The sequence below is a fragment of the Idiotropiscis lumnitzeri genome, chromosome 18 (genome assembly GCF_059441095.1).
Source record: "Idiotropiscis lumnitzeri isolate Australia: NSW breed Sydney's pygmy pipehorse chromosome 18, RoL_Ilum_1.0, whole genome shotgun sequence".
NCBI lineage: Eukaryota > Metazoa > Chordata > Actinopteri > Syngnathiformes > Syngnathidae > Idiotropiscis > Idiotropiscis lumnitzeri.
Window position 1 is genome coordinate 11,340,932 of NC_142408.1, and position 23,131 is coordinate 11,364,062.

At 44.0% G+C, this 23,131-nt stretch overlaps 3 protein-coding genes across 7 annotated transcripts; 2 read left to right on the forward strand and 1 right to left on the reverse strand.

Annotated features, from left to right (window-relative positions):
• Positions 1-55: 55 nt before the first annotated feature.
• Positions 56-11,169, forward strand: brap (BRCA1 associated protein). The gene is made up of 13 exons (XM_088282017.1): positions 56-411; positions 1,606-1,767; positions 2,001-2,187; positions 2,855-3,044; positions 3,779-3,892; positions 3,962-4,110; positions 5,384-5,459; positions 5,543-5,681; positions 7,279-7,388; positions 7,468-7,557; positions 7,640-7,743; positions 9,308-9,447; positions 10,325-11,169. Exons 1-13 carry the CDS (start codon positions 333-335, stop codon positions 10,555-10,557), a joined length of 1,773 nt encoding a protein of 590 aa, XP_088138143.1. The 5' UTR covers positions 56-332; the 3' UTR covers positions 10,558-11,169.
• Positions 11,170-12,146: 977 nt separating this feature from the next.
• tor4aa (torsin family 4, member Aa) lies at positions 12,147-18,485 on the forward strand. 5 transcript variants are annotated; one of them, XM_088280626.1, is made up of 4 exons: positions 12,171-12,235; positions 13,261-13,446; positions 14,926-15,345; positions 16,657-18,485. In XM_088280626.1, the coding sequence occupies exons 3-4, from the start codon at positions 14,926-14,928 to the stop codon at positions 17,485-17,487; spliced, it is 1,251 nt and encodes a 416-aa protein (XP_088136752.1). In that variant the 5' UTR covers positions 12,171-12,235; positions 13,261-13,446; the 3' UTR covers positions 17,488-18,485. The 5 variants fall into 5 exon arrangements, with proteins under 5 accessions (XP_088136756.1, XP_088136752.1, XP_088136753.1 ...); XM_088280627.1 differs by having other exon boundaries at positions 12,221-12,235; positions 13,235-13,446; XM_088280629.1 differs by having other exon boundaries at positions 12,221-12,235; positions 13,329-13,446.
• A 184-nt stretch (positions 18,486-18,669) lies between these two features.
• LOC148319515 (non-selective voltage-gated ion channel VDAC2) lies at positions 18,670-23,021 on the reverse strand. The gene is made up of 9 exons (XM_088280632.1): positions 22,857-23,021; positions 22,312-22,382; positions 21,741-21,790; positions 20,779-20,931; positions 20,637-20,689; positions 20,335-20,556; positions 19,493-19,643; positions 19,348-19,405; positions 18,670-19,179 (listed from the first exon to the last, which is right to left on the reverse strand). Exons 2-9 carry the CDS (start codon positions 22,376-22,378, stop codon positions 19,088-19,090), a joined length of 846 nt encoding a protein of 281 aa, XP_088136758.1. The 5' UTR covers positions 22,379-22,382; positions 22,857-23,021; the 3' UTR covers positions 18,670-19,087.
• Positions 23,022-23,131: the final 110 nt, after the last annotated feature.

The following is a 23,131-nucleotide window of genomic DNA, read 5'->3' on the forward strand; positions in this document are numbered from 1 at the left end:
TAGGTGGCGATAGCGTTTACACGCCTTCTTTGAGCTATCATTCATGAAAGAGAAGTAGTCGTTCAAGAGCTTCAGAAGCTTCCTGAAGTTTGACAGTTACGTCTATGAAATAACAAATAGATGAGGATGCCTCCATATTTGCGCTGAAGAGTTTACTGAAAGTGTGTACTAGCCTCACTTTGATGGGCCGGACGTCAATGTCCACTCACTGCAGTTTGGAAGGTTAACTAGGCAGCTAACTTGTGAAGCTAGCTGCCTGTCACCACTTGCTAGGTTTGTGTGAGTGTGTTTTTTTGTTTTGTTTTGCTTTTGTCTTCCCGAGGACAAAACACATGAGCGTGCCTCTGGTGGTCATCCGCTTGGAAATTGCCGACCAGTCTCCAGCCCCGCAAGGCTTCATTTACTCGGCCTGTGAGTACGCAAGGCCACGCCAAACATTGTTGTTAGCCGCCGGCGGGCTAGCGAGCCGTGGCTGACTAATGTCGCATCACATATCACGTTTAATTTCCCCTTTAGTTTTTTATTTACGTTTTTCCTCTTCATTTGTTTCTTTGTGAGGTGACATGAATACCGGAAAACGACACAGTTAGAAAGGCATTAAATTGGTACCGAATTAAAAAAAAACAACACTTTTAAAAACGCCACCATATTTATAGAGCGCTTTAAAAACAACCATACCCGCATACAAAGTGCCAAACTTAAAGTTAAAGTCCGACAAAGAAAAGAAAATCAAGAGAATACACTAAAGTTATTTCGGGTGCACTCTTGATGTGTCAGCATTTGGCACGTTGGATGTTGCATTTCGCCGAATTATTGTTGCTGCTGTAAAATGAAAAATATCCTCACTTTATTACTCAATCATATTCACTAATACATTTTTTTCTAAGCAATAAATTTAAAGACATAAGCAAAATGAACAATTTTGGATGACAAAAAAGGTTTCCGTCTTATTAAATAAGTTTCAAATCATAAGAAACAGGCCAACAGTTTTGTTTACATAGTTACATATTTCTTAACCTAAATAAATCTTTTTTGGGTGAGACAATGGTAAAATATTAGTCAAAGCAACAAGTTTTCATACATTTACTTTTTAAAATGGGTAGTTAATTGAACTTGATGTTGATGTAAATGATCAGTTTACGTATCGATCAACTTTTTTTAATCTATTCAGCGAGAAATGGTAAAAATTCATAAACTCAACACTTTTGAATATCAACATTTTCTCCCATTCATCCTAATAAATGATTAGTAAATAAAGTCGTGCAAATACTTGAATATGTGCGACTAATACAATAAAAACTCAATGTTTTTATTTTATTAGAGAATTCATCAGCCAATTTGACGTGTATTTTGGTTGGTGTTGTATTATATAAGTAAATTGATGACATTAAAATGACCTAGTTTATGAAGAATAGTTGAGTTTAATATCCTTTTTTTAGTTATAACAATTTATACAACTTTGTCTCATCTGTTCTTTTAAAAAAAAAAAAAACAACACTAACCCTCAAGCACAAAGGTTTGCACACCTCTGCCCCAGCTGCTAACCTTGACTTTTCCAGCCTGTCATTGCGGTCATTTTACACATATTGCTTCTTCTACGTGCAGTGGGCGGCATGTCCGAGGATCAGCTTCAGGACAAATCTTTGGGCCTGGCTCGGCAGTCCCTGAGCGGCAAGTCGGAGCTGGAGAGGAGCGCTGTGTTGCACCAGCACATGGGCAGCAGATCCATGGGAGACATGGTCATCGAGACCTTTGAACCCAGCCCAGGTGACAACTTTGCCCCGCCGTTTTTGCTTTATTTCTTTCTGTTTCTTAAGATTGCTTACGTTGATGTCCTGCGATTTGGGCACGGAATGCAGCAGTCATTGACTGATTTGATTCATTTTCAGCCGTTTATTGAACAGGACAATCAAATAATGACAACGCTGACAAGGCGCGGACGCTCACTGAAATGACCAGCCAACCCGACTGATTCCAGCTAGTGTTGTTTTTGTGTGCAGACAAAGGCGGCGGCTGGGAGGAAGATCCAGGAGGTCATGCGGAGAGCCAGCGAGCAGATGTGGCCACAGCGGCGGCCACAGCAGGTCCGGACTCTCCATCCAAGCAGCTTCCCCAGCATATCTCCTTCTTCAGCGGGAATCCGTCGGTGGAGGTCGTGCACGGGATCATGCACCTCTACAAGACCAAGTTCGACACTCACATGCACACACAATGCTAGCATCACATTCACTCTTGACTTCTGCTGCTTCTTCATCTCCTTTGCCTGCTTTTTGTCTTCTCCTATCCATTCTCGTCCTGTGTACTCCTCAATCCTTCCACTCCTCCTTTCCTCATTGCTTTCTTCCTCCTGCTTACCTACCTTCTCCCGGTCTTTTTTCTTGTCCTCCTTTCTCTTCCTTTTTGTCCTTTGTCCTGGTCATTTCCTTCTCACAATCCTCCTCTCCTGCTCCTTTCTGCTTCACCACCTCCTCCTAATTTCTATTCATTCCCTTACTTCTCTTGTTCATCCGCTTCATTCTTGTCCCTATTTTCTCCTTCTCTTTCTACCTGTTTTCCACGACTAATTTATTTTCCTGAGTTCCTCCTTCTACTCCTTACAATTCTTTTCCTCGTAACTTTTGTCCTTTTCATTCTTATACTACCTCCTTTGCTTGCCTCCCTTCTTCCGCTTTTTCCTCCCTCCCTTTTCTTTCTCCTCCTCTTCCCCTTCTCATCCTCTTTACCCACTTCCTATTCCTCCTTTCCTTATTTCCTTTCCTATACCCCATTTTCTCCTCCTCCTTAATTCTTATTCTTTCTTTCTCCTTCCCACATCATCTTTTTCTTTTTCCTCTTTTGCTCCCCGGCCCTGCAGCAAAATGACATCTCTGACGGAGGAGGTGGGGCGCAGTGCGATGGTGTGCATCCTGACAGTTCCTGCCACCATGACCAGTCACGACCTTATGAAGCTGATGGCACCCTTCAACGACGTCATGGAGCACATGAAGATAATCCGCGATTCCACCCCTAACCAGTACATGGTGCTCATCAAGTTCAACACGCAGGTCGCCACAGCCACACTGTGCACCCACTTTGCCTATGCGTGTGTCTTGTATGTGTGCACGTGTGTATGAACATCCATCCCTTTTTGTCTGCCTGCGTGTGGATATGTCTACATGTGGTTGTATACGTTTGTCCGTGTGTGTGTGTGCAGGCTAACATTATTTTAGCTAATGAAAACTAATGAAACAATTGAAGCTAAAAAAAAAGTGTTTCATTAATCGAATTAAATGACAATGTAATTACATTTTATGTTTATAAAACTAAAATAATCGTTATAATGCCCTTTGTTTTAGTCTTTGTCCCTTCTTTCCATCCAGTAGCTGTTAACTCATTTACTACCATTGACGGCTAAAGAAGTCAAAGATCTTTTTTTTTTTTTTTTTACTCAGCTGGTAGTGAATGAGTTAAGGTTCATTTTAAATATGGTGTTCTATGGCCATACAAAAGACGGAAGGTCAAACAGTCGTTTGGGAATTGGAGTTTTCTTTATTACGCAATACTTTGTGACCTTTTATTTAATGTTTTTAATACTGCACTCGACAAATACCCCATATATTACAAGGTAATTCTCAACCTTAGAAAAAGTAAACAGAACATTTTTGAGACACTAAAAACTAACAAATCCACTCTAAATGTTAAAATAAAACCAACTGAATAAAAAAAAAAATAATAAGTGCATACGATTTAAAAACTAACTGGAATAAACAAATCCCAACCAATTCTAACCCTGCTTCAGGCGGATGCCGATAGCTTCTACACGACGTGTAATGGGCGCCAGTTCAACTCCATTGAGGAGGCAGTGTGTCAGCTGGTCTACGTGGAGCGCGCCGAGGTCATCAAGTCAGAAGAGGTGAGTGGCTGGTGGACATGTCACTTCAATCATGGCTGTGTGTCACGACGGCACCACCATCTTCTCCAGGGCGCCAGTTTGCCGGTGATGGAGCTGACGGAGCTTCCCAAATGCACCGTGTGTCTGGAGCGCATGGACGAGTCGGTCAACGGCATCCTCACCACGCTGTGCAATCACAGCTTCCACAGTCAGTGTCTACAACGATGGGAAGACGCATCGTAAGTGGCTAAACATTCATTTTGCATAGTTACCTCCGTTCATACTAGATAAGACATACTAGGAAAATGAAATTGTTTTTTTATTTTTTTTTCCCCTTGCCGAATAAAAAAAAAAGACCGCCCACCCCAAGCAATTATCTCCTGATAGGGAAAAGACCTTTAGAGCTGTTTTTTCCAAAAAGTTTTTTTTTCCACATACTTTATTATCATGTTTTATATTTCTTTATGTGACAACTCATTTTGTCTGTTTTTTAGCAGGAATTAAAGTGTCTAGTCACCTTTTAGATAAATACTTGCTTGAAGGGTCAACATAACTTCTAATCTGGCGCCACTGACTGTGTGTTGGTAAACAAGCTCCTCTTTACAGCCATGTTGTTAGTGTAAGCAGTGCACATCGGTCTGGGAGGCTCTAAAATATTGATAGATAGACCACCCGTGAAGTTAAACTGCGTCAAAGCGAAAGTCGCACAGGTAGGTTTCGAAATAGGAGGCAATAATGGTTGAGTAGGTCAGTAATTCTTTTTTTCCCCAGCCCACAAAAAAACACCCAAATATTTTTAAGAAAATATTGGGGAAAGAAATCAGAGAATATGTGAATCCATAACCGTCTCCACTTCATTATGAGCTAAAATTACGCCGAGAATCTGGAGTATTTTCCCAATTAGCAATCGCCATGAACTCTTGCATTGTGACAGTTGATATGCTAGAGTTCATGACCGCAAAATGTTTGCCGGTGATTGGTCTATTGCCATTCATTCGAGTAGAATAATATTCACAGACATAAACCCGTGCAGTGTAGTAGATTGGCCAGCTGCTGTGCAGATGCGGCGACCATGTTGACAGGGGCGACGCAAAGACATCAGAGATAAATCGTAGCATGCTCGTTTCTCAACCGATTTTAGTCAACACCAGTGTGCTGTGAATATATTTGGAGAGACAACAATCCACAAATATTTTGACCTGGGAAAAGTTATTCCCAGTTCCTTTTGTCGTGTACAAAGTTGTATACAAGCATAAGAAACACAGTGTGCTGCCATCCACACGTGAAATTTGATCAAGACTTTGACCCTCGTAGCTCAACGTCGCCGTAGCCATGCTGCTCAAAGCGGTGTGTCAAATCGACCTGTTCGTATCTGTGGTAATAATAGAATGAGTGATGATGTAAGAAGAGCCGTAGCGCAGTGGTTGCTATCTCATTGGCAAGCTGGGATCTCCCGCTTTTGGCAAACCTTCATTCTGAAATTTGGTTCACTGTGCGTTAATCTGTGCGCAGGTGTCCCGTGTGTCGCTACTGTCAAACTCCTGAGCCGGTGGAAGAAAACAAATGCTTTGAGTGCGGCGTGCAGGAGGTAAGGCTGCAATTCGTCCGCTCGTCTCGCTCCTCGACGCGCCTTTGGTTCACTTTTGACTTGTTGGCCCCCGCCCACGCCAGAACCTGTGGATCTGCCTGATCTGCGGCCACATCGGTTGCGGTCGCTACGTCAGTCGCCACGCCTACAAGCACTTTGAGGAGACACAACACACTTACGCCATGCAGCTCACGAATCACCGCGTCTGGGACTATGCCGGAGGTACCAACGCATGTTCAGTGACGCCTTGACTCGCATACCTTGGACCTCAAAGGAATTTTAAATATTACACTACAACATGAGGCTGATGTTGTAGCCAATCACGGAGCACATTCAAATTCAACTTCATTTATAGAGTCCTTTAAATGCAAACATAGTCGCACAAAGTGGTTTATAGCAAATAAAAATCATAAAAACAGAGACAGTTTAAACGATAAATTAATACGACAAAAACAAACACTAAAACAATCATGAGTCTTATGCTGAGTAGAAAGCCGAAGAGTAAAAATGTGCAAATACAAATGAAAGTTAAGGATCAAACAAAAACTGACTGAAACTACATGATTTTAATGATGCCTGTAATTATAGCCAAAATGTCCTTAGTTTCCATCTTTGTGGGTCAATATCATACAGGAACTTTCCGTCCTGGGAATGGAACGTTATGTCATGGTCTGGGACGTCCAGACTGTCATTCATGCTCATGCCAGCGCCGCTGTACACTTAACGCTGCAACCCGGAAGTGGAAGTCCAGCCGGTGATTGGAAATTAGCCAGCTATTATTTATAGAAGGAATGGCTTTAAAATTACTTTGACTGCAGGACTATTATGTTATAAATAAGGACGGAGGGATGCGGACGGAAAGGGTGCTCACGTTGTGGACGGACCGGCAAAATAGCGTAAAGTGCCCATCTATGCAGCAGTCCTTTAAGAATTATAGTTTACTTCATTACACAATACTTCATCTCCCTTTTTGTTCTATCTTGCTTATGACAAATACTCCATATATTAAAATAATAAAAGTAACTAATATTTAAACTTAAAAGCTGTACTCAGGAGGATTTTGAATCTATTCACTACTGCCACCTGCAGCCGAAAAATTAAATTGCACACTACTTTCTTACACATTCTAAATGACAATATCATCACTTCTCACCATTGGAGTAGAAAGAAAGAACACCATGTGTGTGTCGCTTTTCAAGCCCAAGTCTGATCATTTTACTCTCCCCCGCTCCAATGCGAAAACCATTTTTTACCCAGCGTCTGGGTGTCGGGGGCGTGCAAGACGGTGCTCTCTTCCGAGCAGCCATAGACTCCATTATGGTGAAATAATAGCTGCCGGTTTCGACTCAGTGAGACGATGTCGATGACAATAACGTGCATGACGTTAAATGCGGGAAATCCGAACCTGATTGCAGTCTGAAAATTATATTCCAGGGGCTTGTGAGAATACCCAACCCCTCAAGTGTTAATCTACTATTGAGAAGATATGTAGGTCTTGTGTCCCATATGGTTCATCCATACATTATCTGAGCCGCTTACCCGCCCAAGGGTCGCGGGCATGCTGTCTTCGGGGCAGCATTTGGTTGCCAGCCAATCGCAGAGCACGCACAGGCAAACACATTTTCACACTGGTAATCATACCTAGTGACAATTATAGAGTTTCCAATCAACCTCCTGCGTGTGCTTTTGGGGTGTGGGTGGGCCCAAGCTCATATCGGGGTACCCATAACCTCAGAACCGTGAGGCTGATGACTGTTCATTGAGAGCTGTGTACTGCGCTCATCTAACGCTAGCATGTTGCTAACGCGCCTCCCGGCAGACAATTACGTCCACCGGCTGGTGGCGAGCAAGACGGACGGCAAGATGGTTCAGTACGAGTGCGAGGGGGACACCTGTCAGGCTGAGAAGATCGACGCTCTGCAGCTGGAGGTCTGTAATGCTGCTCCTCTTTCAGCCTTTGACACGGTCACGCTAATCGTTGGAGTGCCGCAACGCTCTTTTCTCGCAGTACTCGTACCTGCTGACCAGCCAACTGGAGTCGCAGCGAGTCTACTGGGAGAACAAGATTGTTCATCTGGAGAAGGAGACAGCCCAGGAGGTGAACCACCATATTGTCACCGTTGCCATGGCGATTGGGCGACGCTCACCTGTGTGTGCGTATGTGTGTGCGCGTGTGTCAGATCAATAACATGAAGGCAAAGTTTAAGGAGACTCTGGAGCGCTGCGACAACCTGGAACGCCGACTGGGAGAAATCAACAAAGACAAGCAGAGCACGGAGAAGAAGTAAGCTTTTTCATCCACCAAGGCACCTTGCCCATGAATGTCCAATTCTTCATGTCAAAATTGTTTGATATTCCCCAAAAAGTGGAATATAAAAAAGAGAAAAAACTCTTGCATTTGGACCATCTGAATTTTAGGTTGTAAATTAATCTCACAGCTTGCATAAAATAGGGCTCAACAATTTATATTTTTGGGACTGAAATCGCCATCTCAGACAATGCAATTTGTTTTGTTTTCTTTTTAAAGGGCTCTTGTGCCCCACGCTCATGAAGCAGGTCACACTAACCAGCGACGTATTGATTTAAAAAAAAAAAAAAAAAAAAAAAAAAAAGCATTGTCACCTGTAGTCCCGGAAGTAATTTACTTTGCCGCTGCTTGATTGCTAGGCGCCAAGCTATCTTGCTCTGCAGCAATACAGACTTTATTTGTACTATATGCAATGGAGCAGCAACAAACATGTGATGCGAATCATCTCCACCGTGGTGACAAGTAAACACGCTCACTAACAAGTAGTGTTTAGAATGAGGAGTCGCTAAGCGTGCTAATTGCTAAAGTGAAATACAGATTCAACCCAAATAAGTGCTTAGGTGTAGAGTCGACTTTTAACAGAAGTCTGGTTAGTACTGCATTAGTGCGTAGAGCCAGCAGCTGTGAATTGAAATATTGTATTTCAACCAATACATATCTAGACATTAAATAAGACGGCAGAGACATAAGCGATTTAGCAGACACTCTCACCGGCGGTTCGATGTCAAACGGGTATAAAATATTTATAATCTCATCAATGTTATTTGCTCTATTTTGCCCCACAGTATTTTGAAATGTCCACAATAATAGGTCTCAAAATTATATGTTTTAATCAATTTCGCTTTGCTAACGGACAATGATTTTATTGACATATAATCTGACATTTATGGACAAAAAACATGTAAATTAGTACGAAATGAAAAACATTTTGGGGTTTAAAAAAATGCATTTTCATATTCATAATTACATAAATATAAAATTAGACTTAATGGCAAGTAGTTTTTCGAAACTTGAAAAAGGACTGCCCTCGTTTAGTGTCGTTCCATTTTTACAATAATAGCTTTTATGGTTTTTAATGGTATTTTGGGTCATGTTTGTAAATGTCACATTTTGAAGAAAATCGCAAATCAAATGGAAATTGCAACATCAGTCAGAGAAGTTGCAATTTCTTTTCCCTAAAATCATTCAGCCCTAATATGAATGCACAATTCCTCTGCACATTTGCCCTCCAGTTCAGCAGAAGGTAATGGAGAACAACAAAAATTTCCAAGCGTCAGTTTAATGGTATGCATTTTGTTTGCCGTGCAATAGGATGGTTACACGATGTTCCTCTTTTGTGATCACATGATGATGGTGCTCCTTTAAGACGCCATGAGGCCTTTTTTGTCACCACCCGCTGAGGCGATGAAGGCGTGCCGGCAGCGTGTGCCGGCCGCTCACGCAGCTTCATATGCATGTTGGCAAAGATGGGCCGCGCAAAACAAAGAACAGTTAAGTGATGGTGATGATCGTTATTTTTCAAACTATGTTTGGTGCGTAGGTGCACACAGCTGAGCGGGCGCGTGGTGAAACTCAGTCAGGAGCTGAAGGAGGAGCAGGAGATGAACAAATGCCTGCGGGCAAATCAGACGCAACTTCAGACCCGACTAGCCGACGAGGAGCACAGAGCCAAAGAGAGCGGTGATGACGTTGCACACACACACACACGGCGTATTGTCGACATAGTTGAATTTCGAGACGGCAATAATTCCATTCACATATCTTCGTAACCAATTTACAGGGTTTGATTATGCCTTTAATAGTACCATAAAAAGTCAGTTTAATGACATCTGCATGCGTCAATGAAATTTAGAATTAAGTAATTCAGTGAGTTTAATAATGCCGCTTAAATTGTCAAAGTGTATCAGTCAAGATTAGTTGAGGAAAATTCAAACATGCAATTAAAACCCCAAATTATTAAATAATTCCTGAAAATACCTTAGTTGAATTTAGGGATTGTTAATGCAACTAAAGATCTCTGTTATCAAATTTAGCGTTCAATAATGGCATGTAAATATATTGAAGCAGTTATATTTCTGTAAACGCCGATGCCACAAAAAAAAGTCCACTTTAATATTGACGTTATAACTGTTAGTCACAGAATTTAGCATATATTGTTACTCATTGAATTTGCAGTTTGATGTCATTCAAATGGCTTTGTTGATTTACCAGATCAATGTCATTGAAGTTTTCTGTCATTGAATTTAGCATTTAATAATGCATTTAAAAAAAAGAGGAGTTGATTTCAAAGAGTTGCCCAAAGGTGCCTCCATTGTTGAATTTAAAATGTAATGATGCCATTATCATTGTCTCAGTTGTTGAAATTAGTTTATCAGATTCAGGGTTGGATACTGCCATTAAAAGTTTTCATTTTTTAATTTAGCATGTTTAACAATGCCCACAAAATTGTCAAATGGTTGAATAATTCCGAAAAAAATCTCGGCGGTGTGCCTCATCAAATGTTCAATGGTATGCAAATGAGGACGTGCCGTTGAAGTTGTATTGACGTTTTGTTCAGGCGAGCAGAAGGACAAGTCCATGGCGGAGCTTCAGGAACAGCTGCGTGACGTCATGTTCTACCTGGAGACGCAGCAGCACATTCAACATCTTCCCGACGAGGCGCGCAATGAAATCCAGGAAGGCCAAATCAACATCGCGGCGGGACCCGCGGCCGACGGCGGCAACAACAACAACGCCGCCGCCGCCACCGGCATCAGAGGAAGGAGGGGCCGCGGCAGGAAGAGGAAGTAGAACGCTTTACAGCCTTTTGAAAGTTTGTAGCTTCAAGCATGTAAATACATACTTTTCTAAATCTATTTATGAGGCTTTTGCCTCTCTAATGCAGAGACACAAGATTCTGCTTTTCCTTGTCCGTGCCTTTTACGTGATTCAAACTCCCCCATGAGGACACCGCAACATTTTTGCTACATCACTGTAAAGCAAGACGAATGGCCCGTATAGTGTAAAAACAGATGCAAACAAAATCAATAAAAGACATTATGAAGTAATTCAGTATAATTTCCTTCTACTAGGACAGGGCGGAACAGTCCGGTTGTGACTCTTTACATTGTTTTGGAAGACAAAATGCCAGGTCTTGACGCCCTCTGTTGTTGTTTTGGAGACTTGCCGCTTGGTCCCTTTATTTTGATGTTCTTAGGAACATATGTAGAATGACTTTGAATGGACAAATTGTGATCAGTGACTCCCACCAAAATATGGAGGGAGGGGGCGGGGCCATAATGCTCATTACCAGGAGCTAATGTCATTTTTCTGAATAAAGGATGCACAAATTGAGCTTGTTATTGAAAAATGAACCATCCAGACTGGATGAGCCCTTAATAAATGCTACCCCAAAATGTCAAAGTTGTTGAATTTCGAGCCGTCTTTGTTGTTGAACTTAGCTTACGTAATACCATTCTAATGTAAAAGGCGTATTTGGAGAGTTTAAATTTCAGTTTGCCATGAAAATACCTTTTTGTAGAAAATTTTACTACAATTAACATGCCACAGTAATTGACTTTAGAGGATCTAATGGTACTCTTAAATTTCCAAAGAATCTCCATTCCATGATGCCATTTAAAATATCTTAGTTGAATGTCAAGTTTAATAGTGAACTTAAAAATGAGGCCTAATTAGATTAGATTTTGCTTTTAACAAAGCCATTCTAAAAGTTCTTCAATGGTTTCATAATGATGCAAATGTTTTGTCTGTGAAAGTAATAACTTGCATGGAAGGCACTCTGATGGGAATGGACTGCATGAGGCGTGTCCTCTTTGGCAGCTTTACAACTTTCAGTGGCGCACACGCAAATGCAATCCGGCTTCACATTTACATCTCTTAAACTCGCTCAATACTATGGACAAACGGAAAACAACACGTACATGCAGTTTGTACGCCGAGGGAAGCGCTTGATTCGTCAATATGTAATAAGATGACAAAAACAAAACATCCACCTACTGAGCAGAGAAAGATTGTGTGCTTGAACAATAATTGCATCATTTGGTGCAAGGTTGTTTTCGTTCACGAAAACTAACAAAATAACTAAACTTGCAAATATGTTTGCTTTAACGAAATAAAATACGAAAACTAATAAACTACTTTTTACGTTTACAAAACTAACTACAACTAACAATAATTATAATGGAAATTTTCGTCTTGGGCAATTAATTTAATCCAGGAGGCTTTGGGGGTGATTTTAAATGCATTAATTTTAATATTACTGCACAGCCGTTACCCGGAAGACGAGAATGTCGAGCAGTCATCTGGGCGTTGTAGTCCTTTTACTGTTTGCCGCACAGAATTGAGCATCATCAGGCAGCAGCCAATGGAATAAAAAGAGCCAGCAGATGACGTCACTCCGAGGAGACGAGTTCGCGTGTATTTTGGCTCGAACTGCTCACCTGCGTTTGACATTTAAAAGCCACGCTAGGTAAAGTGTTTTCCTTTTTTTATTTCATGTATGCAAAAAAATACAGTAGAAAAAAAATAGTACACTGCACAACTAGGTTTAATACTTCTAAACAAGAACTCAAGATAAAAGTCCATTTTAGAAGTTGGCAAACAAGTCATTCTTGCTTGATTTTATTCGGGAGCATGCATCCATCTAACTTTAGAAGCGCTATCATGCACTGCTAAACTATACCCTACATTATCAAAATGTTTTGAAATGTTTTTGGTTGCATTTTTACGACACAATACTTAAACTGTGTTTTTCTAATCTCACACAAGTAAAATCCTTATTTTTAAAAACTAATATAAATACAAAAACTGTTTTTGAAAAAAAAAACTATCAAAGCCGCCCTGAATACTTATTAAAACTAAGTTAATAGACAAAACTCTTAAAAAAAAAAAACTATAATTCAAATTCACAAACTATAAGAACCCTGATTTTGTGTCTGACTTGCTTGCAATACAGACACATTACCGGGTTTACAACTCCTGTTAGTGACGCAGTAATGTTGGCCGTTCTTTGCAGAGGATAAAGACTCAAGACTGAAAGGTTTTGTTGGATATATTATTTTATTGCTTAAAGGGTTAATGATGTCATCAATGTTGTTAGCCTGCCTATGTGGTTTCCCATTATGTGTTAGCATTAAGATAGCCAGCTTTTTTCTGCCGAACTGCTGCTTGTTATGAACTGAGTTGAATATCTCCAAAAATTCCAAAGTCGGGACATTGCAAGGCGTCATTGTCGTTTGAAAAGTCCCGTGGGTCAGCGGCACTGATTGTGAAGGCCCTGACTGGATTGCATTGACATGGCAACACGAGAATGCTGAAATTTGATTGGGCAAAAAATAAATACAAATCGAAGCAGTGCAGCCAAGAGAAATGCTACGAAATGAACGGAATATACTCGTGCAAATAAATGCATACATTATTTTAAAATGAATGAATGAATGAAAACATTGTTCACTGCTTGGAATAGCAGTGCTGCTTTTTTTTGTACCTTTTCAGTTGGCTGCGTTTTCCATTAGGTGGAACAAAAGAAGGAAGTGTTGTAATGTTCTGTCATATGAGAGCAGGATGAAGGAGGCGGAGCAATGAGCAGGTCTCACACGCACACACGAAGCTGGCTGGTGCACACAATGGAGTTAGTTAGTGCAGCAGTGTAATAGTGCGAGCACATTGAACACATCAGAGGTAAGTCTTGTTTTTTTTCTGGGGGGGGTTTGCATGTTCAGGAGGTGAGTTGTTGGTGTGAGAAGGAAGTAAGGGGAGCCGTTTGGAATGCGGCCTCCTCGTCAGGTCTGTGCTTGCGGCAACCTGAAAATGTGATCACATGCCTTGAATTTCTCTCGCGGAGACGTGTTGATTGTCTCATGTCTTTCGATTCTCCTTAACTTTGTCGTCAGTCTCTCGTGGGCTAGAGTCACGTGTTTCGGCTACTTTGTCTTCATCCAATTGAATGTCTCTTGCTCTGCAGTATCAGCATCTCATTTGCAGCTAGGCCTCTGATCTCATCTACCGTTGCTTGAATATCTCACATCTCATCCCATGCACAGTGTTTTCTTTGGTGGAGGTTTTTGAAGAGGGAGCAGTGTTCGTGGTTACTTGACAGACACTCTAGCTTGCATGAGAAAGTTTATCAAGCAGGAAGTAGATGCTGTCCAAGTCCGCACTTCCCTCACTCACTCCTCCATAAAAATGACATGAGGCAAGTGCCATGATTGAAACCACATTTGTTATTACGCAATCAACACAAGACATCTGCTCAAAAGCGTCTTTCAAGGAGTTACACCAATTTCTGGTATATTTTTTTCAAGACCCAGTCCGTGAATACAATTTTTTTCAAAGTTCATTTGAACTGGCTTCAATTACTAAACAAAGTAACACAAGTGGTTTAAACAATGTCACGCTTGATTTGTAAGTTGTGTAACTTTTCATTGAAACTGAAGCCGCAACAGGCCAGCTGGCAGGAAAACTGCGCGTGTGTGTGTGCGTGTGCGCATAGCACAGCAGGAAGTGGCCGGTGTCATCATGGCGGTGAGGCCAAAAGTGTCCGTGTGGGTGTGTGTGTGTGGGTGTGGGGGGGGGGGGTGTTTGTGTGTCACCGCAGGAAGTGGCCAGTGTCATCATGGCAGAGAGGCCAAGATTGTCTGTGTGTGTGCGTGTTCATGTTTCTATTTGTGTGAGTGTGTGCGGGTGCGTGTGTGTCCCATTTAACCCTTTGAGTGTAGAGTGTGTTGTAAAAGCACATCAAAGGACGCAAAACACCACAAAAATGTTGCCAGTGTAGAGCATCTGTGACTGGCAGGTCTGCTAGGTTGCTGGAAAGTTGTCTCTCACGACGGCCTATCCCAGAAGAACATACTTGACAGGCCTCACGTTGCCTGTGCACGCTTCGAGCCAAGGAGATAGTTCTTTGTGATTGTTGTTATCAGAGCTGGGCACTTGACCCTTTTTTGACGGTCAGTCCCCGCCCTCCGGCCGCGATCTCTGTACGTTCAAGCCTCGACCCTCCGACCTGATTCATAAAATTTGTCACCCCCCTGCCCCAAAAATGGGTGTCGGGCCTGATCCTTCTTCCCCCGAGATGGACTGCCCTGCTCTGATAGTTAATTTTGGGAGTTTGGACTTGCCCCTCCAGAATTACTTATTAATTGAATCATTGTTGACCAGATGACGGATCAGGACAGCAGCTCATCGGCCTCCCACACGGAGGAGGACGAGGAGCTGGAGGAGGACGGCGCCAAGAGCAAGGCCAAGAAGGGCTTGGCGGCGGCCGCCAGCCTCTCGGGCGTGTCGTCCACGCTGCGCGCTGTCATCCGCATCAAGCACAAGTACCAAGCCCTGAAGAAACGGCGCCAGGAGATGGCGCTGGCCATGGCGGGCCTCCCGGGGGCCCCGGCCCGCACCAGTCCCAAGATCTTCACTTTCGACGCTGTCCCTGCGCAGACGTGCTGCTTGCCGCCCTGGAAAAAGAGGAAGAGGAAGAGGAGGGTGCTCTACCCCAACAGGAGGCGCCGGAAGGCCCCCGGACAGGAGCATAGCCCCGCGGAGTTTTGTCTCTACCTGCTCAGCGCCATACTCTTTGTCCAGGTGAGCGCACACGCTACAGCAGCTTCACAAACACACTACATGGACGACACAAACTATACAACCTCGATCAAAATCATAAGAAAAAATGCTAGAATTTAGGCATGTTTGAATCTTAATGAGGGTTTAAGTAGAGCTCCAATATACTGAAAGCAGGAAAGGGTAGTGTGACAAAAAGCACTTTGAAAATGTAATTTATTGAAAACAGCCTGAGCTGGGCAGTCCGTCCTGGGGGCGGAATGGTCCGGCCGGGCCGGATGCTTGTTTTTGGGGGCGGGGGATGACAGATTTAAAAAAATGGTTCGATTAACAAACCCTTGTTGATTTTAGTCCGGCCCTCGTTCGTGTGAAATGGGCAAATGACAAAAATTGCCTCAATGCCTCAAAAGCGCCACTACCACCTGTTTGTGTACAAAGAGACGTGAGAAGGCAATGTGTGTTCAAGTGTGCTTGTATTTCCTTACTCTGACAATCACGTCAACCGCGCCTCCCGCCTTCTATTGGGGCATACCATTACAAGGGGAAGGGGGGAAGTCAAACCGTTAACCCACTTTGGTTTGACGATACACTTACTACTATAATAAGCCCATACAAGGTAAGTGGATTTGACTTAAATAAATTAATAAACGTGTATGTAAAACATAAATTAGCCAGCTAGTGATTTTTATAGGGGTTTGGTATTGCCTACCCCGCCTCTTGTGATGGTATGCGCCAGTAGAGGGTGGCGCCACAGGGTTGGGGGGCCGCCATTTTTCGTGAATAAAGCCAGAGGATTGAGGCTGGAACCGAGATCGTGGTTGAGGGCGGTCGGCCTGACTGGCAAAAAAGGGTCAAGTGCCCATCTCTGCCAACTTCAAACACTCATTGTACAATTAACTGCGTACACTGCACGCACTCGCTAGACTGACTACAAATGCGCTCACTCCTCTTAACTACAAGTCACTGACGGTGTAGTGGTACATCCGCCTGACTTGTGTGCGGGTAGCGTGGGTTCGGGTCCCACTCGGTGACGGTGTCTATGTCTGCCCTGTAACTGACTGGCGACCTGTTCTGGGTGTGGTGCGCCTTTCGCCGGTAGTCAGCTGGGATAGGCTCGAGCACCTTCCCGCGACCCTGTACAGGATACGCTGTTTGGATAATGACAACTACAAAACACACTCACTCCACAAATTATAAATGTAGCTTTTATTTGCTTAACCTGCACACTACCATCCTCTATGTCCAGGTTAACACCCCACTAGACTAAATTCAAACCTACAGTCAACATTGTCTTTACCAGCTGTCACACAAATTAAGCAACTTGTTGTGCATCAGGTGTACAACGCCATTGAGAACCTGGATGACCACGTGATCCGCTACGATCTGGAAGGTCTGGAGAAGACTCTGCGCAGGGAGGTGTTTGGCCAGCAGGGAGCGGTAGAGGCGCTCATGTGGCACCTGAAGGACTTCCTGTCTACGTATGTGCACAACAGGCCCCTGGTGGTGTCCCTGCACGGGCCCAGCGGAGTGGGCAAAAGCCACCTGGGGCGTCTCCTGGCAGGACACTTCCGCTCAGTGGTGGGCGAGTCCCTGGTACTTCAGTACTTCATGCTGCACCGCTGCCCCAAGGAAGCAGACCCCCCGCGCTGTGCCGAGCAACTTATCTCGCTGGTCTCTGAGGCTGTAGAACTCGGCGAGCGCCAGGAGATGATCCCACTCTTCGTGTTGGACGAGGCCGAGCACATGCACGGCGAGATCCTCGACGCCCTGCTAGGCCTACTGAGGTCGACCCAGGTCAACCAGTTCCTCAACGCCGTCTATGTGATCCTCAGCAACCTGGGACACGAGCTCATCACCAAGCACCTGCTCCACAACGTCTCCAATCACGCTGGCCACCTGGCGCGGGACTTGACGCCCGTGCTGCGGCGGCACCTGGAGGGCCGCCACCCACTCTGGGCCGAGGTGACCGTCGTGCCATTGGGCCTCCTGGAGAGGAGTCACGTGATGGAGTGTTTTATGGACGAGATGAGCCGAGAGGGATTCTACCCGGACCGCACCCACATGAAGCAGCTGGCGACGGAAATCCAGTACTATCCCGCTGTGGGGGGGAAGGAATATTCAGTCACTGGATGCAAACAGGTGGTGGCCAAGGTCAATTTGCTGTGAGGGAACATGACAGGATTGGACAGGCGAGGATATGACTGCGAAGGACATAGTAAGAAAAGGGAGGACTGGAGCAGAGGACAGCAAAAAAACGGGACGGAATGGGAGAGAGCCTGGAAGAGGATAGGATAGGATTAGACAGTGTGAGGGTACAGGACAGAGAAGGATGGTGCGGGACTGGAAGGAGATAGGACAAATTAGGGGAGGGCAGTACAGGACAGCGTAAGATAACAGGACTTGAAGATGGCTCAACAAGACAGAACACGATAGGTTGGAACAGGAATAGAAAGGGACAGGACAAGATGGGAGAAAGCAGAACAGGACATTACAGCTAAGGCGGGATGAGACAGGACTCGATGAAGACAGGGCAGGACGGGAGACGGCATTCCAGGACAGGTTGGACTCGAACAGGGCAGAATGAGACAAGATGGGGAAAAGGTAAAACAGTGTAGGACAGGACAGAGCCACTTGTCTCCAAAAAGTTCTCTGCTGGTTCACTGCAAACATCTGAAGTTAGCTTTGAGCTTCATGTATCACTCAGAAGCGTTTGAAATACCAAAGTGCACGAGAAGGACACAAGTTTCCTGTTGTCATTATCGGAAGTCAAAGTGAAGGACAAACAGGAAATTAATTTAGTGAAGCATTCATAGAGGAGCCCACGACACTATGCTATGTTAGCAGCTAGCTCAGTGGCAATTTCTGAGTTTATTTTCACAACCAAGGAAGTAACATTCAAAATTCCTTGTGTGGCATTAAACATGTTTTAAATGGCCTGCTTATCTACCAAAGTGTGGTAAAATGACACAAAATTGAGCATTTTGAGGGATGATGTGATAAAGGATAAAAAGAGAAATTCAAATTCAAAATTAAATAAAGAAATTAATTTTCTGGAGGCTAAGACTATATGCTCTGTTAGCAGTTAGCTTGGAAGTGAGTTGAGGTTAACATGCTATTTTCTGTCCCCCCATATAAAGAATTTACAGTAAACAATAACGCCTTAATCTTGGGGGAGCATTTTTTTTAAACGTCCCATTTCACTCACAAGAATATAAATGCTTTAAAATTACATCAAGAAACAGTCTAATTCATTTTTATGTATCACAAAAGATGATGGATGCACAATGAAGTTGTGAAAGTACTGACATTGAAAATGTAGAACCTTTTTGAAAGAACACAAAGGAGCACTTCTGTTTTAAATATATTTAATAACATAATTGCCTTAGCTGACATGGGAAAATGAGGTCTAAGTGACAATGACGACAACACACACCAAAAAAAAAAAACGGGCGTGAAAAGTGCTATTGCAGAATGTAGACGTCGTTTGAGGTGATGAAAACAACTACGCTCGATAGTAATCGTAACAAGCAGAAGATTCCACCGCATTGTTTTCACCAGGTGGCGACTCTCACACGTCAGGGCAACCCTCCACAGGAAGTGACATAACTTAACACACATGATCAGTCTAAGTCCTCGGTGAGGAGCAAGCAGCATCACAACACACAACAACAATCATCATCATCTCCACGGTCACCATGCTTGCGTGTGATTGGTGCGATGTAGGACGTGTGGGGGAGGAGCTACGTGATGGTGCTCTTTTCTTCTTCTACGCCTCCAGCTCAAAGCCCATGCCCACCTTGTGACCTCCGGCGTTGAAGTTCTTTCCGTCGATGAGCGCCGATAGCGTGACCTTGACTCCTGCGAGGGCAGAGGGATGCATTAGCCACAAGCTTGGCAGGTGACACCACCAATCGGCGGCGAGGCAAAACAGTTCAAATATATATGTTTTTTTCTTTGATAAAAAAGGGCATTTGGCTGTGTAGACTTTTCATACCCATTTGTGTGTGTTTGTGTCAATGTACTCACCTGGTCGGAGGCTCTGAGTGTATCCAACTCCAATGAGACTTGCGTTGTTGACTTTGGCCTGTGTGATGTGGGTCAGAACTACTTGGTCAGAACACCAGGAATGCAAATTTATGTGTGATTGTGTGCGCATGCAGTGTCAACTTACAGACACAGAAGTGTCGCCGTCCACTTTGTACTTGGCTGCGATGCCGAAACGAGTGTTATTGCTGCCGGCCGTCCAGGCCAAAGTGACGGCCGTCTCCAGCGAGTCGTTGACTTTCTGGTAGATGGACCCGCCGAACTCTGTGCCGTCATTACTGAGATGCCAAACAAAAACAACCACTGTCATTTATTTACTATTAATTTGAAAATTTTGCTACACCATCCCTTGACGCTCGCTGGACTGAGCTTGAATGCATGACGGCAGATTGAATTCCAAACAGTGTGACTCATATAAAAAGTCACACGTCGTCTGTTACATCACACACTGTCAGCGACGACAATGTCCCTGAATTTCGTGCTGCGTTACACAACGCTGTCACCAATGCTGTGATGTCATACCGTGTTGCACTGACATCACTATCAGTTATGTGCTATGATGTCTCGCTATGTCATGCCTTGCTGTCCCTCCGATGTCACTGATCCCACGTCATGATGTCATGTACTGCTGTGATGTCATGCTGCTGTGCTCTGATGTCACACTGCTAAACAATGACATCAGTTTTGAAGTTTTACTATGATGTCATGCATCGACATGATCACATTACATATTCACAAGAAATTGATGGATGAATAGTTTTGAAGGCTCAAGAAAATAATACCTACCATTGTTACAATAATTTTCCAAAAAGTGTTTTGGTTTGTTTTTTGCACCAGGTCTTAGTAGGAAACACAAAGTAGCTGCAGACTATTTGCTACAGTGGACAATGTCAAACGTTGGCGTGGCAGATTGGATCTGTGTGCACTATGCTTTCACGGTGTGATGAGGTCACACGTCATCGCACTCACACGTTGGTGTGCAGCTGGAAGTCTCCGGCCTTGTAGCCCAGCGCAAAATTGTTCTGCGCCAGTTTGGACTTGGCCGTGTCAAAGGCCATCTGGTAGCCGGCCAGCCAGCCCTCGTAGCCCAGCACGGCGGCAGCATGGACCACGGGGCCCTCGAAATCCACGTCGCAGCCCAGGTTGACGTAGTCGCGCTTGTAGCACGTCTTCAGCTTGCCGCTCTTCTTGCTGGAACAGAGGCGCACGCTCGCTTTTCAACATGGCCGCACAGCCGGCAGAACAAAAAACAAAAGCCGACGTGCTCTCACCCCGTGTTGGGAACAAAAGACGTGTCCAACGCCACCTTCAGGCCTTGAGTCAGCTGCCGGCAAACACAAGCGTGACAACACCTTATCAAAGTGCGCGCGCGCACACACACACACACACAGACACACGTGCACGGGCACACACCTGATCCTCCAGCGTGACCTCGGTAGCCAGCGTGTTGTCGGTGTTCCACTTCTGGTTGACACTCAGGCCCAACTCCTTCATCTTGTATTTGGTCTCCAGGCTGCCCGACGCTTTGCCCGAGTCCGTGTTGCTCGACCCGGATGTGTTGAATTCCTGTGCGTGTCCACACAAAATAAAGCTAGCCCACTTTTTCATCATGGCCACCACTCTTATGCAATTTGCTGTGATGATATTGCATTACACAATGCTGATAGGGTATGGGGGATTTAAAAAAAAAAACAAAAAAAAAAACACGTAAAACACAGACATTGCCTTAACAAATGGTGGGGTATTGATTTACTCAACTGCAGAGAGTACCGACATTTAATAATAATAGCGGTGAGGCATTAATTGGAAGAGAGGTCTTTATTTATTTGATATTTTTTTGTAAATATTCTTGGGTCCCTTGAAAGGCAGTCTGTAAATTAATAAAATCCTCTTTATTCATACCTAAGCATTTTTACAATAGAAATACTGCGAGGTCTTAAATACTGCAAATAAGTCATTCTTATGATATCTAGTTATGGTATTAAAAATGTACAAGTTGTAGTGATTGCAAGTAACAGAGTATTAACAGTGATTAATTATTGTGGTAATTTATTCGGGGTGAGACGTCTAATAAAATGGAGGCCACAATGTGAGGAAAAATAACAAAAAAGCAAACTCAACACTCAGATGAAGGAATAAGATGATATGAATCAAATGATAAGACGGCGATGATGATGAAGGTCTCGCGGCTGTCTTACCATCTACGCCACATGTCCGTCGAGGAGGGGGCGGAGTCAAGGAGAGGATTAGGGAGTCAAAGGGCATTGGGACAGAGAGCAGATAGACCCTCAGACACTCGTTATTATGCATGTCGGTGGTCGGAGTCACTCGTCTGAAGAAAAACAAAAAAAGGAGGAGGAATACGAGATGCTCACCACGCCACTTTGCGATTTGGTCTTTAGGTCCAACTTCACAAGTCCAAAGCCTGCAAGAAAAGGACAAAATAATCACCATGGGGGGGGGGGGGTTGAAGAACCCAGCATTAAATAACTTAAACAGTTATCTCAGCACATACAGTACAGTTAGTTGGGAGCATGGTTATTCGAGTCTGGGACTTTTCATCATACTTAGTATTTTAGTTCATTTTGACTTTTTTTTTTGTTATTCGTGCGCGTTTGTTTGCAGATATTTGTTTTTATGTTCTCAAAAACGCTTTCTTTTAGCTGAATTGTTATTAGTTTCTATTTTTTTTAAATATATGGAGTATGTGACAAGCACATGATGACATGGTTGGTGGAGTTAGTCGGGAGGAACATTGTGTCACATTGACTTTGTCAGCAGAGTTAGTCACGTGGTCCACAATGACGTAGTGGGGAGTTCGTGAGGAAGGCCAATGTGTGACTTTTGACCGCCTTTTGAGTCGAAGCCATTGACTTGTTATCTTGCACGCTGCAACAGTTGGCTCAAACAAGTCAAGGCCGACACTGCCTGGATGGATTGACTCACCGTAGCCTTTGCTGAATATGTCCTTGGCAGCTTTGCCCAGGTCTGCGTAGGAAGGAGGCACAGCCATGATGCTGCAATGCAAAAGACAAACATGCCGTATGTTGAACAACACACTATCTTATCGCCTCGTCATGCGTGATCTGGAGGCAAATGGAAAGGATTCTGCTCTCATCCCGGCGTGTGTGCTGCACTTTGAACAAATGGTCGATGCAGCATCTTTACCGATGGACAAAGGACACAAAGAGACAAAAGGTGTGCGTGTCTGTTCACAGTTGGGCTCCCCCCCAAACATACGAGCCCACTAACGAGGCTCCATTTGCTGATGTCAAGCCCGGAATGAGATGCCAAGGGAAGCCGAAGAGAGGTGTATAAAAGAAGGGATTAGACGACGCATACCAGACTGGCCATCGTTACATAATGGCAGCTAGCGTTAGCTCAATCTCCTTGGTTAGGCGCTAACCTTGGACAGAAACGCGATCAAAGTGAAGTTAAATGTCCAGCGTGTGACAAGACGACGCCAAAGAGCCCGCGCGGATCCTACTCACCGATCCAAAGGGGGCGTCAGCGGAGTCGGCGGGGTGCTGCTGGTGCTGCTGGCGGTGTGAGGATGCTGAGCAGATTGACAGCTAGCTTCTTTTTTGACGCCAGGACCGTGACCGCGATAGGGATGTATTGCGCATGCGATGTGGCGATTGCCAGTTCATACCAAAGAGCAACTACAGGGCCAAGAGAGAAATCGCCGCCACTTGCGGAAACACGTCAAGTAAGTATGACGAAGTACCTTTTGTGGACAAGAGAAAATAGTCTCCCTCTGTATGGA